Source organism: Microcaecilia unicolor, chromosome 2 (genome assembly GCF_901765095.1).
Source record: "Microcaecilia unicolor chromosome 2, aMicUni1.1, whole genome shotgun sequence".
NCBI lineage: Eukaryota > Metazoa > Chordata > Amphibia > Gymnophiona > Siphonopidae > Microcaecilia > Microcaecilia unicolor.
The window spans coordinates 557,253,701-557,278,114 of NC_044032.1; the positions used below are offsets into that span (position 1 = coordinate 557,253,701).

The following is a 24,414-nucleotide window of genomic DNA, read 5'->3' on the forward strand; positions in this document are numbered from 1 at the left end:
TGCATTAAAATCAAACTCTGCACTAAAAGACAAAAGTCATCTCCCTTAAAGTATTGCTGAACCAATGTAAGCTGTCTAAGTCTGAAAAACACTTTTTTGTACAGATTATTCACCTTGGGTTCCATCGATAAAGATGAGTCTAAAATAGGGGTGTCCAACCTCAGTCCTTAAGGGCCTCAATCCAGATAGGGAAATCCTGCAAACCTAAAGCATATGCATGAGATCTATTTACATGCACTGCCTTCATTGTATGCAAATAGATCTCATGCATATTCATTGTGGAAATCCTGAAATCTCGACCTGGCGAGGGCCGAGGCTGGATATCCCTCTCGAATAACACCTAATACCTTAGTAGTACAGTCAACTAATATGTATTGATTAGACCCCAATGAAACTTTTTCTGGTATATTCTCCAGATGGTTATCAGTTTCCAATCTAATTAGACCCAAAGAGCTCATAAAAATATGGAAAAGTGGAGATGAAATTGGAGAACCCACAGGGATCCCACAAGGTGGTATCCAAAAATGAGATAATTCTCCATTTTTCTTTACCTTATAACTTCTATTAACCAAAAACTTTGAAATCACACATATACTATACAAGCAATACCAAACTCAGTTTAGACAAAAGGAGTGCATGGTCCACTGAGTCAAAAGCTACGGATATATCAAATTGCAACAGTACTACTTGATTATCAAAACTCAATACTTTCTTCTGTTTAAATACCAAGGATAACAAAAAGGTTTCGGTGCTATGTAGCTTTGTAAAGCCAAATTGTGACCAATGTAAAATATTGTCGTTTTCAATGAATTTAGATAATTGTTTAGTAACTTAACTGTATTAATTTTGTTAATAATATAATCTTAACTACTGGTCTAAAACTAACTGTCAGTGAGATCTAGATTTGTATTGTTAGGGATAGGTGTCAAAATAATCTCACTCATAGATAAACAGAAATAACCAATGCTCAGAATACTATTTATAAACAACACTAGCCAATTTATGATTTCCTGAGACAGATCTCATAACAAGAAAGCTTAACAATCCAAAAAACAAGTTGACTTAGATAAACTGCAGAATGATCGTATAATTTATTTACTAGTAACTCCCATAAATATAGCCCAGAACCTATCTGCCGGAACATCATCCTCCCTGACTAAAAATAATACCAAAGAGCATTTCTGATTCAATTGATCACAAAGTAATGATTGTCTTAACAGTGAAACTTTGTCTGAAAAATAATTAGCAAGAGCCATAGCATTCAGTTGATTTGAAGAAATGGAAAAATTATGTCTTACTGATAATTTTCTTTTCTTTACTAGCTTATTTTCGAAAGGGAAGGATGCCCATCTTCCGACACAAATCGGGAGATGGGCGTCCTTCTCTCAAGGTCGCCCAAATCGGCATAATCGAAAGCCGATTTTGGGTGTCCCCAACTGCTTCCCATCGCGGGGATGACCAAAGTTCATGGCGGCATGTCAGAGGCGTAGCGAAGGCGGGACTGGGGCGTGCCTAACAGAGGAGCGTTGTCAAGCGATAATGGAAAAAAGAAGGGCGTCCCTGACGAACACTTGGCCAACTTTACTTCGTCCTTTTTTTTTTTTACAACCAAGCCACAAATATGTGCCCTAAATGACCAGATGACCACCGAAGGGAATCGGGGATGACCTCCCCTGACTCCTCCAGTGGTCACTAACCACTTCCCACCCTGAAAAAAACAACTTTAAAAACTTTTGTCTTTTTTTTTTTAGAGTATGGGTGAAGGACCTCCTTCACTATGCCTCTGTCCCTGCGATGGCAGTTGAGGACGTCCTTTGCTATTTATTTATTTAGATTTTGCTCACACCTTTTTCAGTAGTAGCTCAAGGTGAGTTACATTCAAGTACACTGGATATTTCTATGCCTCCATCCCTGCGGCGGCAGTTTATATGCCTCCGTCCATGCGACGGCAGTTGAAGACGTCCAAAATGTGGATGTTTGTGAGAAGGATGTCCATGCCTGGTTGTTTCTGTGAGAAGGACATCCATGCCTGCTATGCCTCTGACACCCCCTGGGGGGGGAGGTATGTGTGTGTCAGCGGAGGCATAACGAGGGCGTGGACGTCCTTCTTTCAAACATTTTGGGCGTCCTTAAGGGAGTGGAGTGGCCTAGTGGTTAGAGCACTGGTTTTGCAATCCAGAGGTGGCCGGTTCAAATCCCACTGTTGCTACTTGTGATCCAAAATCCAAATAAATAAAGGGGGTGTCGGAGGCATAGCAGGCATGGATGTCCTTCTCACAGAAACATCCAGGCATGGATGTCCTTCTTACAAACATCCACATTTTGGACGTCTTCAACTGCCGTTGCAGGGACAGAGGCATATCAAAGGACATCCTCAACTGCCGTTGCAGGGACGGAGGCATAGAAATATCCAGTGTACCTGAATGTAACTCACCTTGAACTACTACTGAAAAAGGTTTGAACAAACCAAGCAAATCACAAACGGGAGGGACCCTGGAATCATCTGCTGTGACTAAAGGAAAGAAAATTATCAAGTAAAATATCATTTCTCTTTCCTTGTCATCAACAGCAGATGAATCCAGAGAATTGTGAGATGTAGCTTTTCTGTAGCACATGGGGGGAATTTAATATATGCTGATTAAAGTGGAGGAGTGGCTGGAGGGGGGCAGGGGAGATAGGAAAATCGCTGGGTGGCTGGAGGGGGGGGGGGGGAGGGGAGACAGGAGAATCACTGGGTGGCTGGAGGGGGGCAAGGGAAAAAGGAGAATCACTGGGTGGCTGGAGGGGGCAGGGGAGAGAGGACAATCGCTGGGTGGCTGGAGGGGGGCAGGGAACAGAGGAGACTCGCTGGGTGGCTGGAGGGGGAGCAGGGGACAGAGGAGACTCACTGGGTGGCTGAAGGGGGGCAGGGGACAGAAGAGACTTGCTGGGTGGCTGAAGGGGGGGCAGGGGAAAAAGTAGAATCGCTGGGTGGCTGGAGCGGGAGACACACTCACACCCAGCAGTCTCACTCTCTCTCTGTCACACACACACACTCACACATTCATTCTCTCTCTCACACACAGTCAATCTCACACATACTCTCTCAAACATACACACTCCGAGGAAAACCTTGCTAGCACCATTTCATTTGTGTCAGAAACGGGCCTGTTTTACTAATATATATATACATATATTTTTTTAATTTAAAATTTGTTCAGTATTGATAGGTTATTTGGAATCATTTATCTGTCTGTTCTTCATTCATATACTCCTGGGCTACTTCAGCTTTTATCATAAAGTCTTAAGAAGGCCAAACAGGTAGAAAAGTCAATGGCCAAAGCCAGAAGGATGAAGTTTAAAGAGGAGAGGCTCAGAAGCAGTCTAACTTACCACATCAAGAGACAACTAGCCCACGTCAAGAGGACAACAGATGTAGTACAAAAAGCAAGAAGAATAAAGACACCGAGAAGAGGTTATTTACCCCTCCGAAGGGACACCACCTTGTAGTGGTGGAGGGGCTTCTGTGTTTCAATGACTCAGAGGGCTATGCTGAAGGGTTACCCATATCAGACAGGCCTCTGAGGAGAAACCAGACAAAGAGTGTCCCAAACTGGGAGAGTGGTAAGATGGTGAACTGAAGTTCATATGCCCAGCGGCCCAGCTGCCCTCTGAAGTTTTGTCTTCTTTATGTAAATTCCCTCTCTGCAATTGCACTTTCCTTAACTGAGAGGAAGGGAACAACCTGCGGTCAGCCGCTGATGGCCAGCGTTTTGTCCCCTGAGCAGTAAGTGCAGGACCGCTGCGCGTCGAACTCCCCACAGATGAAAGGGTTGGCGAGTCCTTTGATTTGCGCCGGCGAAGGAGCTTCGACGCTCTTGGACCTGGAAAAACAACTCCATCGCTCCCGAATTATTCAACCACCATGTCCAAAGGAGTGGAGGAGTGAGTTAGAGGCATACGCTGAAACGGAGGACGTTTACAGCAGAACCCGAATCGGCAGAACCACTCCTAAACACCTCAAGAGAAATCATCTTGGAGTTTTTGGCTTCTGTGGAGGTTACATTGAATGCCATCTGGAAGGCGCTTCGGGACCTGATGGTGGTAGTAAATAACTTTGTTTCAGATATAAGCTTATTGGAGAGTTACATGGACAATTTGACTGAACCCTTTGAGAGTGAAAAATTGATGTAATAAATGAAGTTCTACACAAGCTAGAAGTGGTTATGATCCTGAAAATGATAATGGACCAGAAACTTTGAATGATAAGGTGGATGTTATTGTGGATGATTAATGTCAAGATTATTGTTTTTCTCAGAGTCCCAGGTATGACTCCTAAAGTTTTCCTCAGAAATATTTCCTAAATTATTACTTCGAAAGGAGTGAAGCCTAGCCTGTGAAAACTGGGATTGCTTTAATCAGTGGGATTTGGATTAGAGATTTAAGGATATGTATTGTTAAATAATTTCTGGTTTTTAAAAGAGAATGAAATCAGATGTATTATTTCTAACTAAAATCTAGACAATAAGCATGTTCTCAATGAAATTAATTGACTGTACACCGTATTTGGTCTTGAAGAAGCCAACCAGATCAATGTGGAATAATGAATTAGATGAGTAATATCTGGGGATAATCAGGTTAATACCATGTTTTCTTTTTTCTGTTTAATTGATCTCCTTGTCTTATCTCACTCTTCCTATTTTTCTTCACTTTGTGGTCTAAGAAAGAGAAAGATTGTATATAATTCATATATCTAGTTGGGATTGTTTTCTTCTTATCTTGTATTAATGTGCAGTCATCTCTGTATTACTGTTTGCAAGTGACCCTTGTAAAATGAAAAATCATAAATAAATGATTTAAAAAAAAATAAATAAAGAGGTTATTTCCTCATCCTTAAGAATGCTTTACTTAGACCCCTAAAAGTCAAATAGTCCTGCACATCATTCTTAGGTTTACCAAAAAATTTCTCCAATTGTATGGCAAGGTGGCAGTGCCGTAGCGAGGGTGCCTGACACCCGGGGCGGGTCGCCGCTGCGCCCCCCCCCCCCGAAACGCACCCTACCTTGCAGCGGGGGGGCAGGCGGGAGGGCCGATCCGCCCCAGTGCACGTCACCGGGAGCTGCGTCGGCTCTGCTGCTTCCCTGTTTTCTCTGCCCCGGAACAGGAAGTAACCTGTTCCAGGGCAGAAAGAGCAGAGAACCAGCGAGCCAACACCCCCCCCCCCCCAGCGCGTGCGCCCGGGGCGGACCGCCCCACCGCCCCCCCTTCCTACGCCACTGTAAGGTGGTTTCCCTGCACACCAGCACTAAGCTGTGAATGACACAAAGCTGCAATGGCTTCCATGGCAGGTCTTGAGTGGGGTGGGTTGCCAGTGCTGTTTCCAGATCAATGTAGGGTTAAGTGGCTTCCCCAAGGCCTTAAAGAAACTACTGGAGGGATTTGAACATGGGTCCTCTGGCTCCCAGCCCACTGCTCTAACCATTGGGCTACTCCTCTGCCCTTTATCCAGTTGTATATAATCCCCAAATGTATAACTATTACCTTGATAGGTAACAAAAGCATTCTCTAAGGGAGTCACCAACTGCTAGTAGCTCAGTATCACAAGTTACTAGCTCACAATATAAAAAACAAGCAACATTATTCCAAGAAGCATTGGGCTGTAAAGTTGCAGCCCCATGCTCTTGGGCTGCTTATTAAAGGGGCGGTGAGAAGCTACCCCTCCAGGATGACATCACCTAATCCTAAAGCCGACCCCAAAAGTACTCTCTCAGTCCCTGAAGACCTCCCCCATGATAGTTCTCACCACCCTGAAGACCTCCCTTCAATGCAAGCTCCTCATCTCAGGCCCCCCACCCAGGAGGACCTCCCCCCAAATCAAGATCCCCCATGCAGATTCCAATCAGCAATTGCCCACATCTACTATGACGTATTCCTAGTATCTAGTGGATTCAGGCAGGAGTGATTCCCAGTCATCTGAAGGTACACCCTTGTTTTTGTACCCAACAGTATGTTTGCATATAGCAGAAATAACAATCAGAATTATTATGGTACCTCTAAGTCCACACATCAGCAGAGCACAATCTACTATTCAGTCTTTATGGTAGGTCATCAAAAATGTGGGCACTACTCTGTGCTCTCTCATGGCTGAATCAACAGGGTTTGATAGTCAAAGCAATTTAACCAGCCACAAATGGTCCTGACTAGTCAAATCGCTTGCTTAGGGCTAACCAGTCGTTTTTAGAGGCTCAATCAGTTAGTACCACTGAAAATGGCCAGTTAGCACGTAAAGCAAGACCAGCTATTTTGGTGGCATTCCAGGCACTTAACCAGCCTAGGTCACTGCATAAATAGGACCACATAAAAGTCTGTACTATCTATATGTAGTATCCCTTAGCCAGTTAAATGCTGAATATCGTGCTTAATTGGCTATGGTATAGTTAGCTCCAGAAACCCGGAAATGAAATGTCAGAGCCTGGACATGGAGGTGGATGTGAGGAGGATATCAAATGGTCTTTATTGGAAAAATGCTAAAAGACGTCCTTTAGCAGTTTTCCAATAAAGACCATTTGATATCCACCTCGCATCTACCTCACAGTTTTGTTAGTTGCTCACATTTACATGAGGTTTGCTCCTCCTATTTGCTGTCTTGCAGAGCCTGGACATGGCCCAGCATTGGAATTCCAGGCATAAGCTTTATTATATGGTGAAAATGTTTGCATTACTTCTATTTTTGTGTTGTTTTGGGTTTCAATTTTTTTGTATTTAATACATAAAAGCGGCTAACAAAGGATTATGTGCCAATACACAAATGCATAACCCAAACCATTATGTGCCCATCATTCATCAAACTGTCTGAACCCAAGTAAAAAAGGGTGATGAAAGTCTGAAAGGACCCTGAAAGCAGCAGGTGGCACAGTGGGTGTTTGAGGAAGCACAGAATAGAGGTGTGCAGCCAGCACAAATATGACACCAGCGATTTTCAACTGGTGTGCCGCGGCTGCTCTCCAGGTGTGTCACAGGGATCCTGCAAGACCGGCAAGAGAATATAAGAGTAACCATACTGGGTCATACTAATGGTCCATCTAGCCCAGTATCCTGTTTCCAACAGTGGCCAAGCCAGGTCACAAGTATCTGGCAGAAACCCAAATCATGGCAACATTCCATGCTACAAATTCCAGGGCAAGCAGTTGCTTCCCATGTCTGTCTCAATAGCAGACTATGGACTTTTCTTCCAGGAATTTGTCCAAACCTTTTAAAACCCAGATACACTAACTGCTGTTACCACATCCTTCAGCAATGAGTTCCAGTGAAAAAATATTTCCTCCTATTTGTTTCAAAAGTATTTCCAAGTAACTTCCTTGAGTGTCCCCTAGTCTTTGTACTTTTGGAACGAGTAAAAAATCTATTTACTTCTACTTGTTCTACACCACTCAGCATTATGTAGACCTCAATCATATCTCCCCTCATCTGTCTCTTTTCCAAGCTGAAGAGCCCTAACCTCTTTACCTTTCCTCATAAGAGAGGAGTTCCATCCCCTTTATCATTTTAGTCGCTCTTTTTTGAAGCTTTTCTAATTCTGCTATATTTGTTTGAGATACGGTGACGGGTTTTAACAACCTTGAATAATTTTGTGTCATCTGCAAATTTAATCGCCTCACTCGTCGTTCCGATTTCTATACCTTTTATAAATATGTTAAATAGCAGCTGTCCCAGTACTGACCCCTGCGGCACTCCACTCTCCTCCATTGAGAGAAATGATCATTTAACCCTACCCTCTGTTTTATGTCCAAAAACCAATTCCTAATCCACACCAGAACCTTGCCTCCTATCCCATGACTCTTTAATTTTCTCAGGAGTCTCTCATTAGGAACTTTATCAAAAGCTTTCTGAAAATCTAGATACACTACATCAACCGGCTCACCTTTATCCGAACGTTTATTAACGCCTTCAAAGAAATGAATCAAATTGGTGAGGCAAGACTTCCCTCTGCTGCAATTCTATAAATATTTTGGATGCCGGCAGGTATTACAACAGGCCTTCCTCTAACCAGCCCTGGGGTCCTTCTTTCTGACGCAACTTCCTTTTGCCGCATGGAAGCGGTGCGGCAGACGGAAAGCCTCTGGACAGTCAGAGAAAGGCCTGCTCTAATAGCAGTTTCTCCCTCCCTTTCCAGCTGCTGTGCTAATGCGCTGATTCCTGTGGGTGCAAGGAAAGCAGCAGCTCCATCTGCTTTCCCAGCTGTGGTACAGATGTGCTGCTGATCCTCACAGGATTGGTGGTCTGGCTTGCGGCCGCCCTCCCAGCTCTAGCCCCACCTGTGTCTCCTAATGAGCCGCTGATGGGTAAAACTTGGCTGGAGGAGGACGAGGAGGAATTGCGAGAGATTCGCAGAGGCAGGAGGTGAAGCTGGATACTGGCTACAGAGTGCTCAGAAAGAAATAAACCACAGCACCACTCTTCTAGCTTCTCTGACCTCTATTTATAGTGAGCAGCAGCAAGAAAGGAGGAGACCTCAGGTCACCATTGTTGCAGCTGAGCCATTGGGACCAACCTGGTTTCCAAGTGGTGGCCATGGGGCACCAACAATCATAGGTTGCCCTGCTCCTATCTCACAGGTTCCTTGGAGGACAAATGACCCTCTTCAGCCGAGCTTCCACCATCTTATGAGCAGGTTATAAAGGAAATCAACCGAGCCTAAGTCCCTCCAACCCATAATAATGCTGCTCCCAGAATCACCTCCACGTCAGCAACACAGAGGAAACGGATAGCCAACTGCTTGGATGTGTTGTGCAGAGTCAGCTCATTCCTGCTATGAATTATATCCCATTCCAGTACACTTTCCTCCCAAGCCACCAAGAACACTTGTTTCTTCAGGCCTGTAACCTTGAAGAAAAGTCAACTCCAATAATTACTACCAGAATTTCTGATTAATTGAACAATTGGGAAGATTCTGATGCCATGATGTACACATTGCCAAGGCTAAGATCAAAATCCAACCTCAAGCCTAGTTAATCAGATTGAAAATAACTTGTTGGACAAACCAATTGTGATAGATGCTATGAGCACAGAAAGACACCAAAACAGTATTGTTTCAAGAATCAAAGCCTTTGAGTCACAAGCAAATCCAGAAAGCTCTGTGTTGTCAAAGAAACCAGAAATTATATCACGCTCATTTGCCCCAAAGCCTGCCATTGTAGTGGAGAAGCCAACACTAGCACCTACGCCAGCAATAAGTAGATAGCAGAACATCAGGAAAAGAGTGAGACAGGGGAGAACTGAAAGGCCGGATGGGAATTTTCCCACTAAACTTTCTAAAAGTTGTTCAGTTTCCTGGATGCAGCCCGAGTACATCTGCGTTTACAACTACTGGATTTGAAGTCGCTTTGAAAAATAAAAAATGTTCTAGACCAGCTGCCAGCAATCACAAAGTTTGCAGAATTGTGGCAGAGAGGAGAGAGAGGCCCGGGGGTGGAAGGAGGAAGGTAGGAAAAGGTACTGGACCTGTGGGAGGGAACGGGGCAGACAGGCTGAGCATAAAGGGAAGGGAAGGGAAGAGGGATAGCGAGGAGGAGGCACAGGAATTAAAGAAAGCTGAACGTTAAAGACAGTGGTGTGCTGGTAAATTTTTAACAACAGGCTCTCTCCCCGGTCCACCTCGGCGCCCCCCATCCACCTCTGTGCCCTCCTCCCCCCCCCCCCCCCCCGTCCACCTCTGCGCCCCCCCCAAAAAATAATTGCAGAGCTGGCTTTAGATTGTAAGCTCCTTTGAGCAGGGACTGTCCTTCTTTGTTAACTGTACAGCGCTGCGCAACCCTGGTAGCGCTTTACAAATGTTAAATAGTAGTAAATAGTAGTATAGCCGGGGGGGGGGGGGGGGGGGGGGGGGGGCAATGCATTACTCTCTCCAGGAAAAAAAATTAAATGATCCCAGGTTCCAATCTAATTCATGTTTAATATGGGATAAAATGCCATAAATAAGTAAATAAATATAAACTTTTAACGTTCAGCACCTGATTGTCAAAGTGGACATATTCCAAACACTATAATGAAAATAAAATTATTTTTTTCTACCTTTGTTGTCTGGTGACTTTGTTTCTCTGATCATGCTGGCCCAATATCTGATTCTGCTGCTCTCTATCTACTACTACTACTACTACTACTACTACTTAGCATTTCTATAGCGCTGCCAGGGTTACGCAGCGCTGTACAAGTTTAACGTGGGGAAGGATAGTCCCTACTCAAGAGAGCTTACAATCTAAAGGTTACAAACTATGTAGTCAGTGTAGGTAACTTACAACTTATGTAGTCAGTGTAGGTAGCTTACAATCTAGAGGTTACAAACTCTGTAGTCAGTGTAGGTAACATGAATGGGGAAGGTGGTTAGGCGCCAAAAGCAAGGGAGAAGAGATGGGCTTTGAGTAAGGACTTGAAGATAGGCAGGGAGGGCGCATGGCGTATGGGCTCGGGAAGTCTGTTCCAGGCATAAGGTGATGCGAGGCAGAAGGGGCGGAGTCTGGAGTTAGCGGTGGTAAAGAAGGGTACGGATAGGAGTGATTTGTCCTGAGAGCGGAGGTTACGGGTGGGAACATACGGGGAGAGGAGGGTAGAGAGGTAATGGGGGGCTGCAGATTGAGTGCACTTGAAGGTCAATAGGAGAAGCTTGAACTGTATACGGTAACGGATCGGGAGCCAGTGAAGCGACTTGAGGAGAGGGATGATATGAGAGTATCGGTTCACGCGGTAGATAAGACGTGCGGCGGAATTTTGGACAGATTGAAGGGGGGATAGATGGCTAAGCGGGAGGCCAGCGAGAAGAAGGTTGCAATAGTCAAGACGAGAGGTAACGAACGAGTGGACGAGGGTTCGGGTGGTTTGTTCAGAGAGGAATGGGCGAATTTTGCTAATATTATAGAGGAAGAAGCGACAGGTCTTAGCTGTCTGCTGGATATGGGCAGAGAAGGAGAGGGAGGAGTCGAAGATGACTCCGAGATTGCGGGCTGAGGAGACGGGGAGGATGAGGGCGTTGTCAACAGTGACAGAAAGTGGGGGAAGAGGAGAAGAGGGTTTGGGTGGAAAGACAAGGAGCTCAGTCTTTGCCATGTTCAGTTTCAGATGCCGGTTGGACATCCAGACAGCGATGTCTGAGAGGCAGGCCGAAACTTTGGCCTGGGTTTCGACTGTGATGTCGGGAGTGAAGAGATAAAGCTGGGTGTCATCAGCATAGAGATGGTACTGGAAACCATGTGATGAGATCAGCGAGCCCAGGGAAGAGGTGTAGATCGAGAAAAGAAGCGGTCCAAGGACAGATCCTTGAGGAACCCCAACAGAGAGTGGGATGGGGGTGGAAGAAGAGCCATTAGAAAATACTCTGAAGGTGCGTTGGGAAAGGTACGAAGAGAACCAAGAGAGGACAGAGCCCTGGAACCCGAATGAGGACAGTGTGTCGAGAAGCATATTATGGTTGACGGTGTCAAAGGCGGCCGATAGGTCGAGGAGGATGAGGATGGAATAGTGACCTTTGGATTTGGCAAGGAACAGGTCATTGCAGACTTTAGAGAGTGCTGTTTCTGTCGAGTGTAGTGGGCGAAAGCCGGATTGAAGCGGATCCATGACGGCCTGAGAGGAGAGGAAATCAAGGCAGCGGCTGTGGACAGCGCGTTCAAGTAATTTAGAGAGGAAGGGTAGAAGAGAGATGGGGCGGTAGTTGGAGGGACAGGTGGGGTAAAGTGAAGGTTTTTTGAGAAGTGGTGTGACTACAGCGTGCTTGAAGGTGTCAGGGACAGTAGCGGTGGAGAGAGAGAGGTTGAGGATGTGACAGATTGAGGGGATAACTGAAGGAGAGATGTTGTTAAGCAGATTAGTGGGAATGGGATCAGAGGAGCAGGTGGTGCACTTAGAGGAAGAAAGAAGACGAGCAGTGTCCTCTTCGGTGATCTCAGGGAAGGAGGAGAAGGAGGCCAGGTTAGGTTGGTTGAGGAAGTGGGTTAAGAAGTCGCAGGGAGGAGAAGGCTTCTAAGTGAATTCAAGGTTTATCTTCTGCACTTTATCGCGGAAGTAATCAGCTAGTGTTTGAAGAGAGAGTGAAGGGGGGGGTGGGTGCGGAGGGCACTTTAAGTAGGGAGTTGAGGGTGGCGAAGAGGCGACGAGGGTTGGAACCAAGAGAAATGGTTAATTGAGAGTAATATTCCTGTTTGGCAAGCAATAGGGCAGACTGGAAGGAGGAAAGCATGAATTTGTAATGGGTGAAGTCTGACAGGGTGCGAGATTTCCTCCAGATTCGTTCAGCAGAGCGGGTGCAGGAGCGAAGGTAACGGATGCAAGGGGTTAACCAGGGCTGTTCCCTTGACTCCGTTTCCAGGGCTTCCTTTCCATTTATTTCTTTTCTTTCCTCTTTCTTCTTCATTTCTGGTCCTCCGCAGACTTGACTGTACAGTGGATCCAGCTTCTGCCTATTTTCTCCATCCATGTGCAGTTTCTCTCCTCACTTCCTTTTCCCTCATCTAATTTCTTTTCTGTATCTTCCCTCCATATCCAGCATTTCTTCTCTCTCCCTTCCCTCCCCTCCATCCATGTCCAGAATTTCTCTTGCCCTCCCCTCCATCCATGTCCTGAAACTCTTCTCTCTCCCCTGCCCCCCTCTATCCATCCATACCCAGCAATTCTCTTATCTCCCCTGCCCCCCTTTATCCATTCATGCCCAGCAATTCTCTTCTCTTCCCTGCCCCCCTCTACCCATCCATGCCCAGCAATTCTCTTCTCTCTCCTGCCCCCCTCTACCCATCCATACCCAGCGATTCTCCTCCCTCCCCTGCCCTCTCCTCCCATCCATGTCCAACGATTCTCCGTTGCCCCCATCCTCCCCTCCCACTCCCATCCATGTCCAGCGATTCTCCGTCGCCCCCATCCTCCCCTCCCGCTCCCATCCATCTTTTTTTATTACCTCCATTGAAGCGCCGCGTTATTTAAAGCCCTGCTGCCCATCTCTAGCCTTCCCTGTTTGCTTCGTGATGATTTTGTTCCCTCAGTCCCGCCTTCGCGGAAAAAGGAAATGATGTCAGAATGACATCAGAAGATGGGACTAAGGGAATGAACTCATCACGAAGCAAACAGGGAAGGCTAGAGACAGGCAGCAGGGATTTAAATAACGCGGTGCTTCAACGGAGGTAATAAAAAAAGATGGATGGCAGCGGGAGGGGAGGATGGGGGTGACGGAGACTCACTGGACATGGATGGGAGCGGGAGGGGAGGTAAGCATGGCCTGTGGTGGCCCCCTCCTGCCATGCTTACCTCGTTCACTGGAGCCAGCTCATCCTGGAGAACAACCGGCTCGCAAGATCTTGCAAGATTTTGCAACCGGCTCCAGCACACCACTGGTTAAAGATCAGTGCTAAAAAAGCCATAGGGCACGAGATGGTTAACCATGATATTCTATTAAACATTCTAGAATATTTCGGAATAGGAAGAAATGTATTGAATTGGTTTCATAGTTTTCTGACAACAAGAACATACCTAAATCAATCATATCATCACCATGGAGACCGGAATGTGGTGTGCCTCTGGGATCTCCGCTTTCACCGATTCTCTTCAATCTAATGATGTTACCTTTGGCCAAAGCATTGTCTAACCAAGACCTAAATCCATATATTTATGCCGATGATGTGACGATATATATTCCGTTCAAAAAGGACTTATCAGAAATTGCAGCCAAAATAAATTGCAGCTTCCAAATTATGAACTCATGGGCAGATGCTTTCCAACTAAAGCTGAATACAGAAAAGACACAATGCCTAATATTAGCATCGCAATATAACAAAATCAACTATCCCAACATAAACACACCAAACCATACTCTCCCTGTTGCAGACACCCTGAAACTCCTAGACGTAACAACTGATCGCAATCTTAATCTAGACTACCATGTAAAAAATGTCATAAAGAAAATGTTCTATGCAATGTGGAGGCTCAGAAGAGCAAGACCTTTCTTCCCAAGAGAGACATTTCGCGTATTGGTGCAATCATTGGTTCTGAGCCATTTGGACTACTGTAATTCCTTATACGCGGGGTGCAAGGCACAAACCATCAAGAAACTCCAGACAGCCCAGAACACCGCAGCCAGATTAATATTCGGCAAGGCGAAATATGAAAGCGCCAGACCCCTTAGAGAAAGCCTGCATTGGCTCCCACTGAAAGATCGTATTGCATTCAAGATATGTACCTTGATCCATAAAATCATTTATGGAGATGCCCCATCATACATGTCAGACCTAATCGACTTACCAGAGAGGAACAACAAAAGTTCATCACGCACCTGCTTAAACCTTCATTATCCCAATTGCAGAGGACTTAAATACAAGTCTGTACATACATCCAGTTTCTCATACACCTGCACACAACTATGGAATGAATTACCGATCGCCATAAAAACAACACACGACCTGACAACCTTCCGAAAGTTATTAAAGACCTACTTATTCATAAAGGCATGCAATAAAGATTCCTCCATAACGATCTGACTTCTTAATTATTTCAATCACAACTATTAAGGAACCCTCCTATCTGTTCATCCTAATTACATCCTCACGACTGAATATTATATCTTTTCCAGATATCATTATGTTATGTTATGTTGATCTTTCAATCCATTTCCAATCCAATATGATTTACTTATGCACTCTTATTTGTAATAATTGTAAAATTATTATTCCGTTAATATGATTGCTATGATATTCTATGTACCCATCTGTATCTATATTCTGAAATTCTTATCCTATAATGTGTACATGTTGCTATAACGTTTTGTAAGCTACATTTAGCCTGCAAATAGGTGCGAAAATGTGGGATACAAGTGCAGCAAATAAATAAAAAAAAGAAACAGTGAATGGAAAGAATACCCTGGAAACAGATTTAAGCACAGACAGAGGAAAGCAGAACCAAAGATTGGGAACAAGATGACTGGCATAGCAAAATCACCAGACCACAAAGGTAGGAAAAATAATTTTATTTTCAGTGTAGTGATTGAATTATGTTGGTGTTGAGAATTTACATTTGTCAGCTTTATTTTGCACTGTACAGGACATGCATTTCTTTCTAGTTCTCTGGTGTTGCACAACATGCAGAGCCCTGTATCGCTGCTTTCAGTTTCTGTCTGCATGATTTTTGGCGGTTCCCTATTTTGTATCAGGTGACAGTCATGTTCTGCATCTGCAATTGAGGTGAAGGATTCTACTGGTATGTGGCGTCTGTGCAGGAATCTGTAAAAGTCCATCTTGTTCCAGCTTCCCAGTAGCACATTTATTGGTGCGCTAATATATTTCAATGCTATAATTAAATGAAATAACTACTTCTGAATGTTACAGCTAAGGGCGGAGATGAAATGGATCTTAGCGCGGACGGGCAGGTATGGGTTAGATTCCAGTGGTGTGCCTTGACAAGTTTTGCACCTTGTAAGTGTGCTGCAAGATTAAAAAGGTTGAAAATCACTGCCCTATTGTCTGAAAAACAGCACTATGGAGGAGTGCTGATTCATAGGCAGGCAAAATATACCCAGTCACACAAACAGGCCCCAGCTGGCCACACAGTTGCTTTTATCAACTCTCACACATGCACATTGTGGTCCCATCTCACCACACAAAGCACCTAAAACACCATGACCAGACACTCCCACCCAAAGAAGATCTGATGGAGCTCCCCCAGCCTCAGATGCAGGCATGAGCTACTAATGCAACCTTGTACAAAAAAAGCGAAGACACTTACCTGTAGCAGGTATTCTCTGAGGACAGCAGGCTGATTGTTCTCACATGTGGGTTGACGTCCACAGTGGCCCAGGAATCGGAAATTCTGCAAGCAAAATAAACAAAAGTTTTTGCCAGAGAGTTCTGGCACATGAGTTGCATGCACTGCGCATGATCGGACGTGCGAGCGTGTTTCTTCAGTTTTTTCAAAAAGCATAAATAGAAATCAATAATAACAACTCCAAAGGAGAGGTGGGCAGGTTTGTAAGAACAATCAGCCTGCTGTCCTCGGAGAATACCTGCTACAGGTAAGTATCTTCACTTTCTCCAAGGACAAGCAGGCTCCTTGTTCTCACATGTGGGGTATCCCTAGCACCCAGGCTTACTCAAAACAATGAACAATGGTCAACTGGGCCTCGCAACGGTGAGGACATAACATAAATTGACCTGAAACCATAAACAACTAACTGAGAGTGCAGCCTGGAACAGAACAAAAATGGGTCTAGGGGGGGTGAAATTGGATCTTAAATCCCAAACAGATTCTGCAGCACCGACTGCCCAAACCGATTGTTGCGTTGGGTATCTTGCTGTAGGCAGTAATGAGATGTGAATGTGTGGACTGATGACCACGTAGCAGCTTTGCAAATCTTTTCAGTGGAGGCTGACTTTAAGTTAGCCACTGACGCAGCCATAGCTCTGACATTATGAGCCGTGACATGGCCCTCTAGAGTCAACCCAGCCTGGGCACAAGTGAAGGAAATGCAATCTGCTAGCCAATTAGAGATTGTGCGTTTTCCGATGGCGACTCCCCTCCTGTTGGGATCGAAAGAAACAAACAACTGGGCGGATTGTCTGAAGGGCTTTGTCCGCTCCACGTAAAAGGCCAATGCTCTCTTGCAGTTCAAGATATGCAAACTGCTTTCGCCAGGACGGGTATGAGGACGGGGAAAAAATGTTGGCAAGACAATTGACTGGTACAGATGGAACTCTGACACCACCTTTGGCAGGAACTTAGGGTGCGTGCAGAGGACTACTCTGTTGTGATGAAACTTGATATAAGGTGCATGCACTATCAAGGCCTGAAGCTCACTGACTCTATGAGCTGAAGTAACAGCCATCAAGAAAACCACCTTCCAGGTCAAGTACTTCAGATGGCAGGAATTCAGTGGCTCAAAAGGAGCTTTCATCAGCTGGGGGAGAACGATGTTGAGATCCCATGACACTGGTGGAGGCTTGACAGGGGGCTTCGACAAAAGCAAACCTCTCATAAAGAGAACAACTAAAGGCTGTCCAGAGATAGGCATACCCTCTACACAGCGATGATAAGCACTAATCGCACTAAGTTGAACTCTTATGAAGTTGGTCTTGAGACCAGACTCTGACAAGTGTAGAAGGTTTTCAAGCAGGGTCTGTGTAGGACAAGAAAGAGCATCTAGGGCCTTGCCGTCACACCAGACGGCAAACCTCCTCCATTTGAAAAAGTAAGACCTCTTTGTGGAATCTTTCCTGGAAGCAAGAAAGACTCAGGAAACACCCTCTGAAAGACCCAAGAAGGCGAATTCTAAGCTCTCAACATCCAGCTCATGAGAGCCAGAGACTGGAGGTTGGGATCAGGGCCGTGCCAACACGGTAAGCATGGCAGGGGGGCGCCTCCCTCTGGGGGGCGCCGCCGCATCATGCTCACCTCGCTCGCCCTCCCGCTCCCATTGTTCAACTGCCTGCCCTCTTCTCTCCCCCCAACATCCCTTTTCTTTTTAAATTTACCTCTGTGGCGGTCCAGCAGCACAGCGTCAGTGAAGGAGGCGGCGCTCCCGACGTCTCTAGCCTTCCCTTCGCTGTGTTCCGCCTTCTTCTGACGTCAAGGCACGGCCCTGGTTGGGATGTAGAAGCGACCCCTCGTTCTGGGTGATAAAGGTTGGAAAACACCCCAATTTCCACAGTTTCTTGGAGGACAATTCTAGAAGAAGAGGGAACCAAATCTGACGCAGCCAGAAGGGAGCAATCAGAATCATGGTTCCCCAGTCTTGCCTAAGTTTCAGCAAAGTCTTCCCTACTACTGGGAGGATACGCATACAAAAGGCATGTCCCCCAATGCAGGAGAAAGGCATCTGACACTAGTCTGTCATGGGCCTGAAGCATGGAACAGAACTGAGGGACCTTGCGATTGATCTGAGTGGCAAAAAGATCCACCGAGGGGGTGCCCCACGCTCGGAAGATCTTGCGGACAACGTCCATGTTCAGTGACCACTCGTGAGGTTGCATTATCCTGCTCATCCTGTCGACCAGACTGTTGTTTACGCCTGCCAGGTAAGTGGCTTGGAGAAACATGCCATGACGGTGAGCCCAAAGCCATCTGGACGGTTTCCTGACACAGAGGGCGAGATCCGCTGCCACCCTGCTTGTTGGTGTAGTACATAGCAACCTGATTGTCTGTCTGAATCAATATAATTTGGTTGGACAGTCGATCTCTGAAAGCCTTTAGAGCGCTCCAGATCGCTCGCAATTCCAGGAGATTGATCTGAAGGTCCTTTTCCTGAAAGGACCTGAGTGTGAAGCCCATCCACATGAGCCCCCCACCCCAGGAGGGATGCATCCGTCGTCAGCACTTTTTGTGACTGAGGAATTTGGAATGGACGTCCCACAGTCAAATTGGTTCAAATCGTCCACCACTGCAGAGAATTCTGGAAGTCGGTGGACAGTTGGATCACATCTTCTAGATCTCCTGTAGCTTGGCACCACTGGGAGGCTAGGGTCCATTGAGCTGATCTCATGTGCAGGCGTGCCATGGGAGTTACATGAACTGTGGAGGCCATGTGCTCCAGGAGTCTCAACATCTGCCGAGCCGTGATCTGTTGAGACGCTAGTACTAAGGACACTAGGGACAGGAGGTTGTCCGCCCTTGCCTTGGGAAGATAAGCACGAGCTGTCTTTGTGTTCAACACAGCTCCAATGAATTCCAATTGCTGAACTGGGGAGAGATGGGACTTGGAATAATTTATCACGAACCCCAGTAGCTCTAGCACCTGAATAGTCATTCGCATGGACTGCTGAGTGCCTGCCTTCGGGTTCTCTTGACCAGCCAATCGTTGAGATAAGGGAACACATGCACTCCTAGTCTGCGTAGCGACACTGCAACTAACGCCAGACACTTTGTGAACACTCTGGGTGCGGACGCCAGACAAAAGGGCAGTACACAGTACTGAAAGTGCTGTTTTCCGAGCCGAAATCAAAGATACTTCCTGTGAGCTGGAAGTATCGAGATGTGTGTGTAAGCATCCTTTAAGTCAAGAGAGCATAGCCAATAGTTCTCTTGAATCATGGGAAGAAGGGTGCCAAGAGAAACCATTCTGAACTTTTCTCGAACCAGAAATTTGTCCAGGACCCTTAGGTCTAGGATGGGACGCATCCCCCCTGTCTTTTTCTGCACAAGGAAGTACCTGGAACAGAATCCCAGCCCTTCTTTCCCTGGTGGAATGGGTTCGACCGCACTGACCTTTAGAAAGGCAGAGAGTTCCTCTGCAAGTACCTGCTTGTGCTGGGAGCTGTAAGAATGAGCTCCCGGTGGGCAATTTGGAGGTTTGGATTCCAGATTGAGGGTGTATCCTAACCGGACTATTTGAAGAACCCACCGGTTGGAGGTTATAAGAGGCCACCTTTGGTGAAAAAGTATCAACCTCCCTCTAACCGGCAAGTCTTAAGGCATGGACACTTTTATTGAGGCTATGCTTAACTGGAACCAGTCAAAAGCCCGTCCCTTGCTTTTGCTGGGGAGCAGTATGGGCCTTAGACACAAGCTGTTGACGAGAACGAGCGTGCTGGGGCTGAGCCTGGGCAGGCTGTCGAGAAGCAGGAGTGTACCTACGCCTTGGATAGGAATAGGGAGCACTTAAAAAACCTCCTAGATGAGGAGGCAGTAGCAGAAGGCGCCCGGTGGGAAAGAGAATCCATAGCATCATTATGCTTCTTGATCTGATCAACAAGATCCTCTACTTTTTCTCTAAAAAGGTTGTCCCCCCGGCAAGGAACATCTGCCATCCGTTGCTGGACAGAGTGATCCAGGTCAGAGACACGCAGCCATGAGAGTCTGCGCATCACTATACCTTAAGGAGCGATCCTGGATGTCACGTCAAAAGTGTCAAAAGTACCCCTGGCCAGGAACTTGTGACATGCTTCTCAGGTGCCGACTCTCTCGATGCCCCAGAGCTCCCGGTACCGTGTGTCGAAGGAGAACGATGACAGTGCTTCTTCGCCTTCACTCGATGCCAGTCATCAAGACTCCTCGATACCGATGAGGAAGATGTGGAATCCTCATGCCTCCTTGGGGCCGGGTCCAACGAAGGTCGGTCCCGGGGGGTCCTGCATAACAGGAGGCTTCGAGGCAGGTGGAGACCCACTCAACGCCTCACTGCTCCCAGCGCGAACTGGTCTCTGAGCAGCCATTACCTTTGCTTCCGATGTCGATGCTCCTGTTGATGTCGACGCCGCCGACCTTGGTACCGATGTCGAAGAACCGGACAAAGCCCCAAAAAGCTTTTCTCGTTGGGCTTCTCGAGACACTTGTGTCTGTGTCTTCAAGTGGCTGGGCTATGGTCAGGCCCAAGGCACTGGATACACCAGGCGTGGCTATCGGTACCTGAGATCGTCCGGTTGCACCGAGTACAACATTTGAAGCCGCTGGGTGTCTTCGATGACATGGAAGGAAAAACGGCCTTGGCAAAATCAAATGACGCAATTGTGCCAAAAAGAGAAGGCTCAAAAAGGGAGTAACCCGACCGCGTGGCCCAAGGGCCGACCTCGTCGAAAAGAATGGAAACTTTAAAGGTGGCAAGAAGAAACAAGAAAACTACAGGAAATATAATTTTTTTTATATATATATTGAAAAAAAGAAGAACGAAAATAAAGCGAAACTAAGTCGCGTAAAGAAGTTCTCTTCCTGGGCCTGAACAGAGCGCAGTGAAAAAACTGCCACACCTTACCGCGGAGAAAAAAGAACTGAAGAAGCATGCTTGCCCGACGGGCGGGAAGTCGTCTGCACATGACCAGTGCGTGCGACTCGCACGCCAGAACTCTCTGGCAAAACCTTTTGATTATTTTGGTTGCAAAATTTCCGATTCCTGGGCCGCCGCAGACGTCGACCCACATGTGAGAACAAGCATGCTTATCCTCTAAAAGTTTTTTTCCACTCTTAGGACATTAGGACCACTGAAGATTACAATCTTCAAATTGTAGGAACATTTGAGGCAACATCTTTTCTCTCTATATAGTTGCTAGTAGCAAGAATATGTAGACATACAAAACATAAATTTCTAGATAAACTTCTCTTTCATTAGTTGTAGAGCACTATATGGTACCAATTTCTAAATGAAACTACCAGAAATTCAGGAATTTCAAATGACAACATACAGGGTGGGAATGTAAGCAGACATTGTTTAAAGTTACATACGTCAGTTTTGAATCTCTTCATCCTTCTCTCATGAAGCTGAGGAACGAGTTGCAGCAAAGGATGCAGGACAGAAGACTGAGAGGACATGAATACAGACAAATGAGCAACAATGAACTGCTCCCTTTATGAGGCAAATGATGTCTCATAGTGTTGTTCATTGACAGACCATACAAAAACAAAAGACTGAAAGTGTTTAATCAGACAGCTTCTTTGGATACTTTGGTTATCAATAGAAATCAAACAAAATTTTGAAAAGTGACCTTAAAGATACTGGCCACAGATGCAATTTCTAGCATGATTAAGTGAAGGGACATGTTCCATCACAATAAGGGATTGTTCTACTTGCTTTCAAGGCAGATATATGCATAACTGTGATCAATTGTTCCCTATACATTGTGTCCCAGTGGACAGTGCAAAAAACTACTGCTGCTTCCAAATAAGGGATTGTGAGCTCCCGAGTGTTTCAGGAAGAAATTTCACTTTAGAATCAAGAACTTCAATTCACTGTCAAGTATAACTGTTGAGTTTTTTTTACAAGTGCCCAGAGATGTATTGGCTACAGATTAAAGCCATGAGGTGACTAGAAACAAAGCAAAGTTAACATCTGGAAATAATTTTCAGATTTTGAAGAATCTGGGATGATCACAATCAGTTTTAATAAACAAATTTAATCAATTACTCCTTTGGAGGGTAATTTTATAACAGGGAGCCCTCTCTTTATAAAATGATCGTATGTTGACAAGTAATGTCTCTTGAATGTATATGTGATCAATTACACCTACTCAAGAGCTGGCGTAAAAGAAGACATGTACTTCAGCTACATACAGTATGTACATAGATCAATATATTTTATAATTCACGTGTGTAGCAACTCTACTCATATTCTACCCAAACTGTGCCCTGTGCACACCCAATGGCAAACAACACACCTTCACGTCATGGCACATACTTTAACACCAATAAATATTTTATAAGCGGTCATATACACATGTATGTGGCCACATATACATGGGTATGACTTTATAAAATTACTTCCTTAAAGGGTTTCTTTCTGTAAATCTTACTCTTAAGACTCTTCAGAATTAGAACTGCACCCCTTGTTTAGCAAACACGATCAACCTGGAACACAATAATGGATTTCTGGCATAAAGTCACTCTCTGACAAAAGTCTATCAAGATAGACCTGAACCATTTTTACAATTCCAGCTGTACTCTCTGGGCTGCAGTTACAAACTTGTAGCTATTTATTACTTCAGAAGTAGTGGTTGATTGACGCCTACCAAAAATTACAAGCTACAAAAAAATGTAAGAAAATTTCTGACAACCAATTCAGTAGTTTTTGAGCTTTTAGGTTCTCCATAGGAGCTCACAATTTGGTATGCTTCAACAATACTGTGATATGAAACACATCATAACTTAGAAAAAAAAATCTAGTTTAAGGAAATATTTAAAATGTCTCCAAACAAGTTGCAATATATTTCAAATTGAAACATATTGAAAAAGATAACGATGGACAAAAAAATGGCAAAATGGCTACCTAAAATGCAAATATGTAGCAGGAAGGGAAATGAATGTACATAAGTGTCCATGTTATGTTTTACAAAGAGGAATGGAAATCTTTATGCTTGCTAACAAGTGCCAATCAGGCGCCACTTGTGAATGGTACCAGTACATGAAAGCTGAGCACTTCTGAAGGCAGTATGGCAATATTGAAGTACTGCTTCATACAATTCTTGTTCTATTTATATTTCCATCATCCTGTGCTATATTTGATTTTTTTCACATTTTAAAACATGTCAGATTTCTTTTTAGAAAGATTAGTGAATCAGCCCTAAGGACTCAAATTATTCTTTTACTTTCATATTTTATAACATCTCATCAAATATTTGCTAATTATATCATTTTCCTAGCAAAATATATATTAATGAGATCTTATCATTTTTAGTCAATTATTTGTGCTGAAGAATTTTGAAATGGGTTCATTTTATTTGATTACTCTTTTCACACTTGATAAACCATACTGTTTTTGAATTCTTCTAGCTGATAAAACTGTTTATTTTGTTGTAAATTTAACATGTGCCAAATCAAATTTGATGGTTTAACTGTAGCAGTTGCAAGGACTAATACAAACAGGAATACTGTCCTTGAGTTTTTTTTTATAGGTAAGCAATTTACTCACAAGCAGTGGCTGAGCAACTTACCATGATGTCTGAGTTGCCTGAGTCATGAGTCTTAGCATAATGAAATAAGAACTGCGCAAAAAAAAAAATTAAAAGTATGATTTTACTACAGAACAGGATAATAATGGATTATGGTTTTCTTGACAATTTTAATGTGACAGAAATAGACAGAAAATTATCTTACCCTCTTGGCATTGTCTTTTTCATCTAAACCCTGTGGGGTTAATAAAATATAGACACTTTTTAATTTTCTAGAAGAGGCAAAAATAATATTCAACAATAAGAAGTGCAAAAGAAGAAAAAGAAGCAGTTTATGAGAGGGCAACACAACTCAGTTTTCATTCTGTTCTCAGGATGTCCTACATCTGTCTATCATGAAATTGTATGTGGTGTTTTTATTCAGTTAGGGGTCCTTTTACTAAGCTGTGGTAAAAGGGGGCCTGTGCTAGCATCAGCGTGTGTTTTTGATGCACGCTGAGGTCTCCCTTAACTGCAACGGGTAAAAGGCTATCTTTTCTTCACAAAAAGAAATGGCAATGCAGCAAGTGAAGCACTTGCCGCATGGCCATTTCCTGAATGGGGTTCTTACCGCCACCCATTGAGGTGCCAGTAAGGACTCCCACGCTAATCTGGCGGTAACCGGTCAGTGCACGCTGTTGCCCGATTACTGCCAGGTAAGCACCAGTGCTACAAAAATAGAAAATATTTTTGTAGTGCCGGAAATGGTACATGCAGGGGGTAGAACCCAGCGGTAGTTCCGGATTGGCACACAGCAAGCCTGTTGCCATGCGCCAACCCTTTAGTAAAAGGGCCCCTTAGGGATGGTTCCCAGACCTGGTCCTGGAGGCACCTCAGCCAGTCAGGTTTTCAGGATATTCACAATGAATATTCATGAGAGAGATCTGCATTGTGGATATCCTGAAAACCTGAATGGCTGGAGTACCTCTAGGATCTGGTTTGGGAACCACTGACTTAGGAGATAATTTTCAAATCCCTTTCCACACATAACACCGTAATTTATACATGGATTTTGGCTTGCTTTAAAAATATTTGGACTTTATAGAAATTAATCTATAAGGAG

At 44.8% G+C, this 24,414-nt stretch overlaps 1 protein-coding gene across 3 annotated transcripts in view; it reads right to left on the reverse strand.

Annotated features, from left to right (window-relative positions):
• The window catches only part of NMU (neuromedin U), a 232,876-nt gene that overhangs the window by 79,953 nt on the left and 128,509 nt on the right, over positions 1-24,414 (reverse strand). For 2 of the 3 annotated variants that reach the window (XM_030191401.1, XM_030191400.1), the window contains exons 5-7: positions 23,518-23,547; positions 23,355-23,405; positions 21,154-21,228 (exon numbers count right to left, since the gene is read on the reverse strand). In XM_030191401.1, the coding sequence (XP_030047261.1) occupies positions 21,154-21,228; positions 23,355-23,405; positions 23,518-23,547 (156 nt within the window). The remainder of the gene's footprint in view (positions 1-21,153; positions 21,229-23,354; positions 23,406-23,517; positions 23,548-24,414) is intronic. The other variant, XM_030191402.1, reaches the window with a different exon arrangement.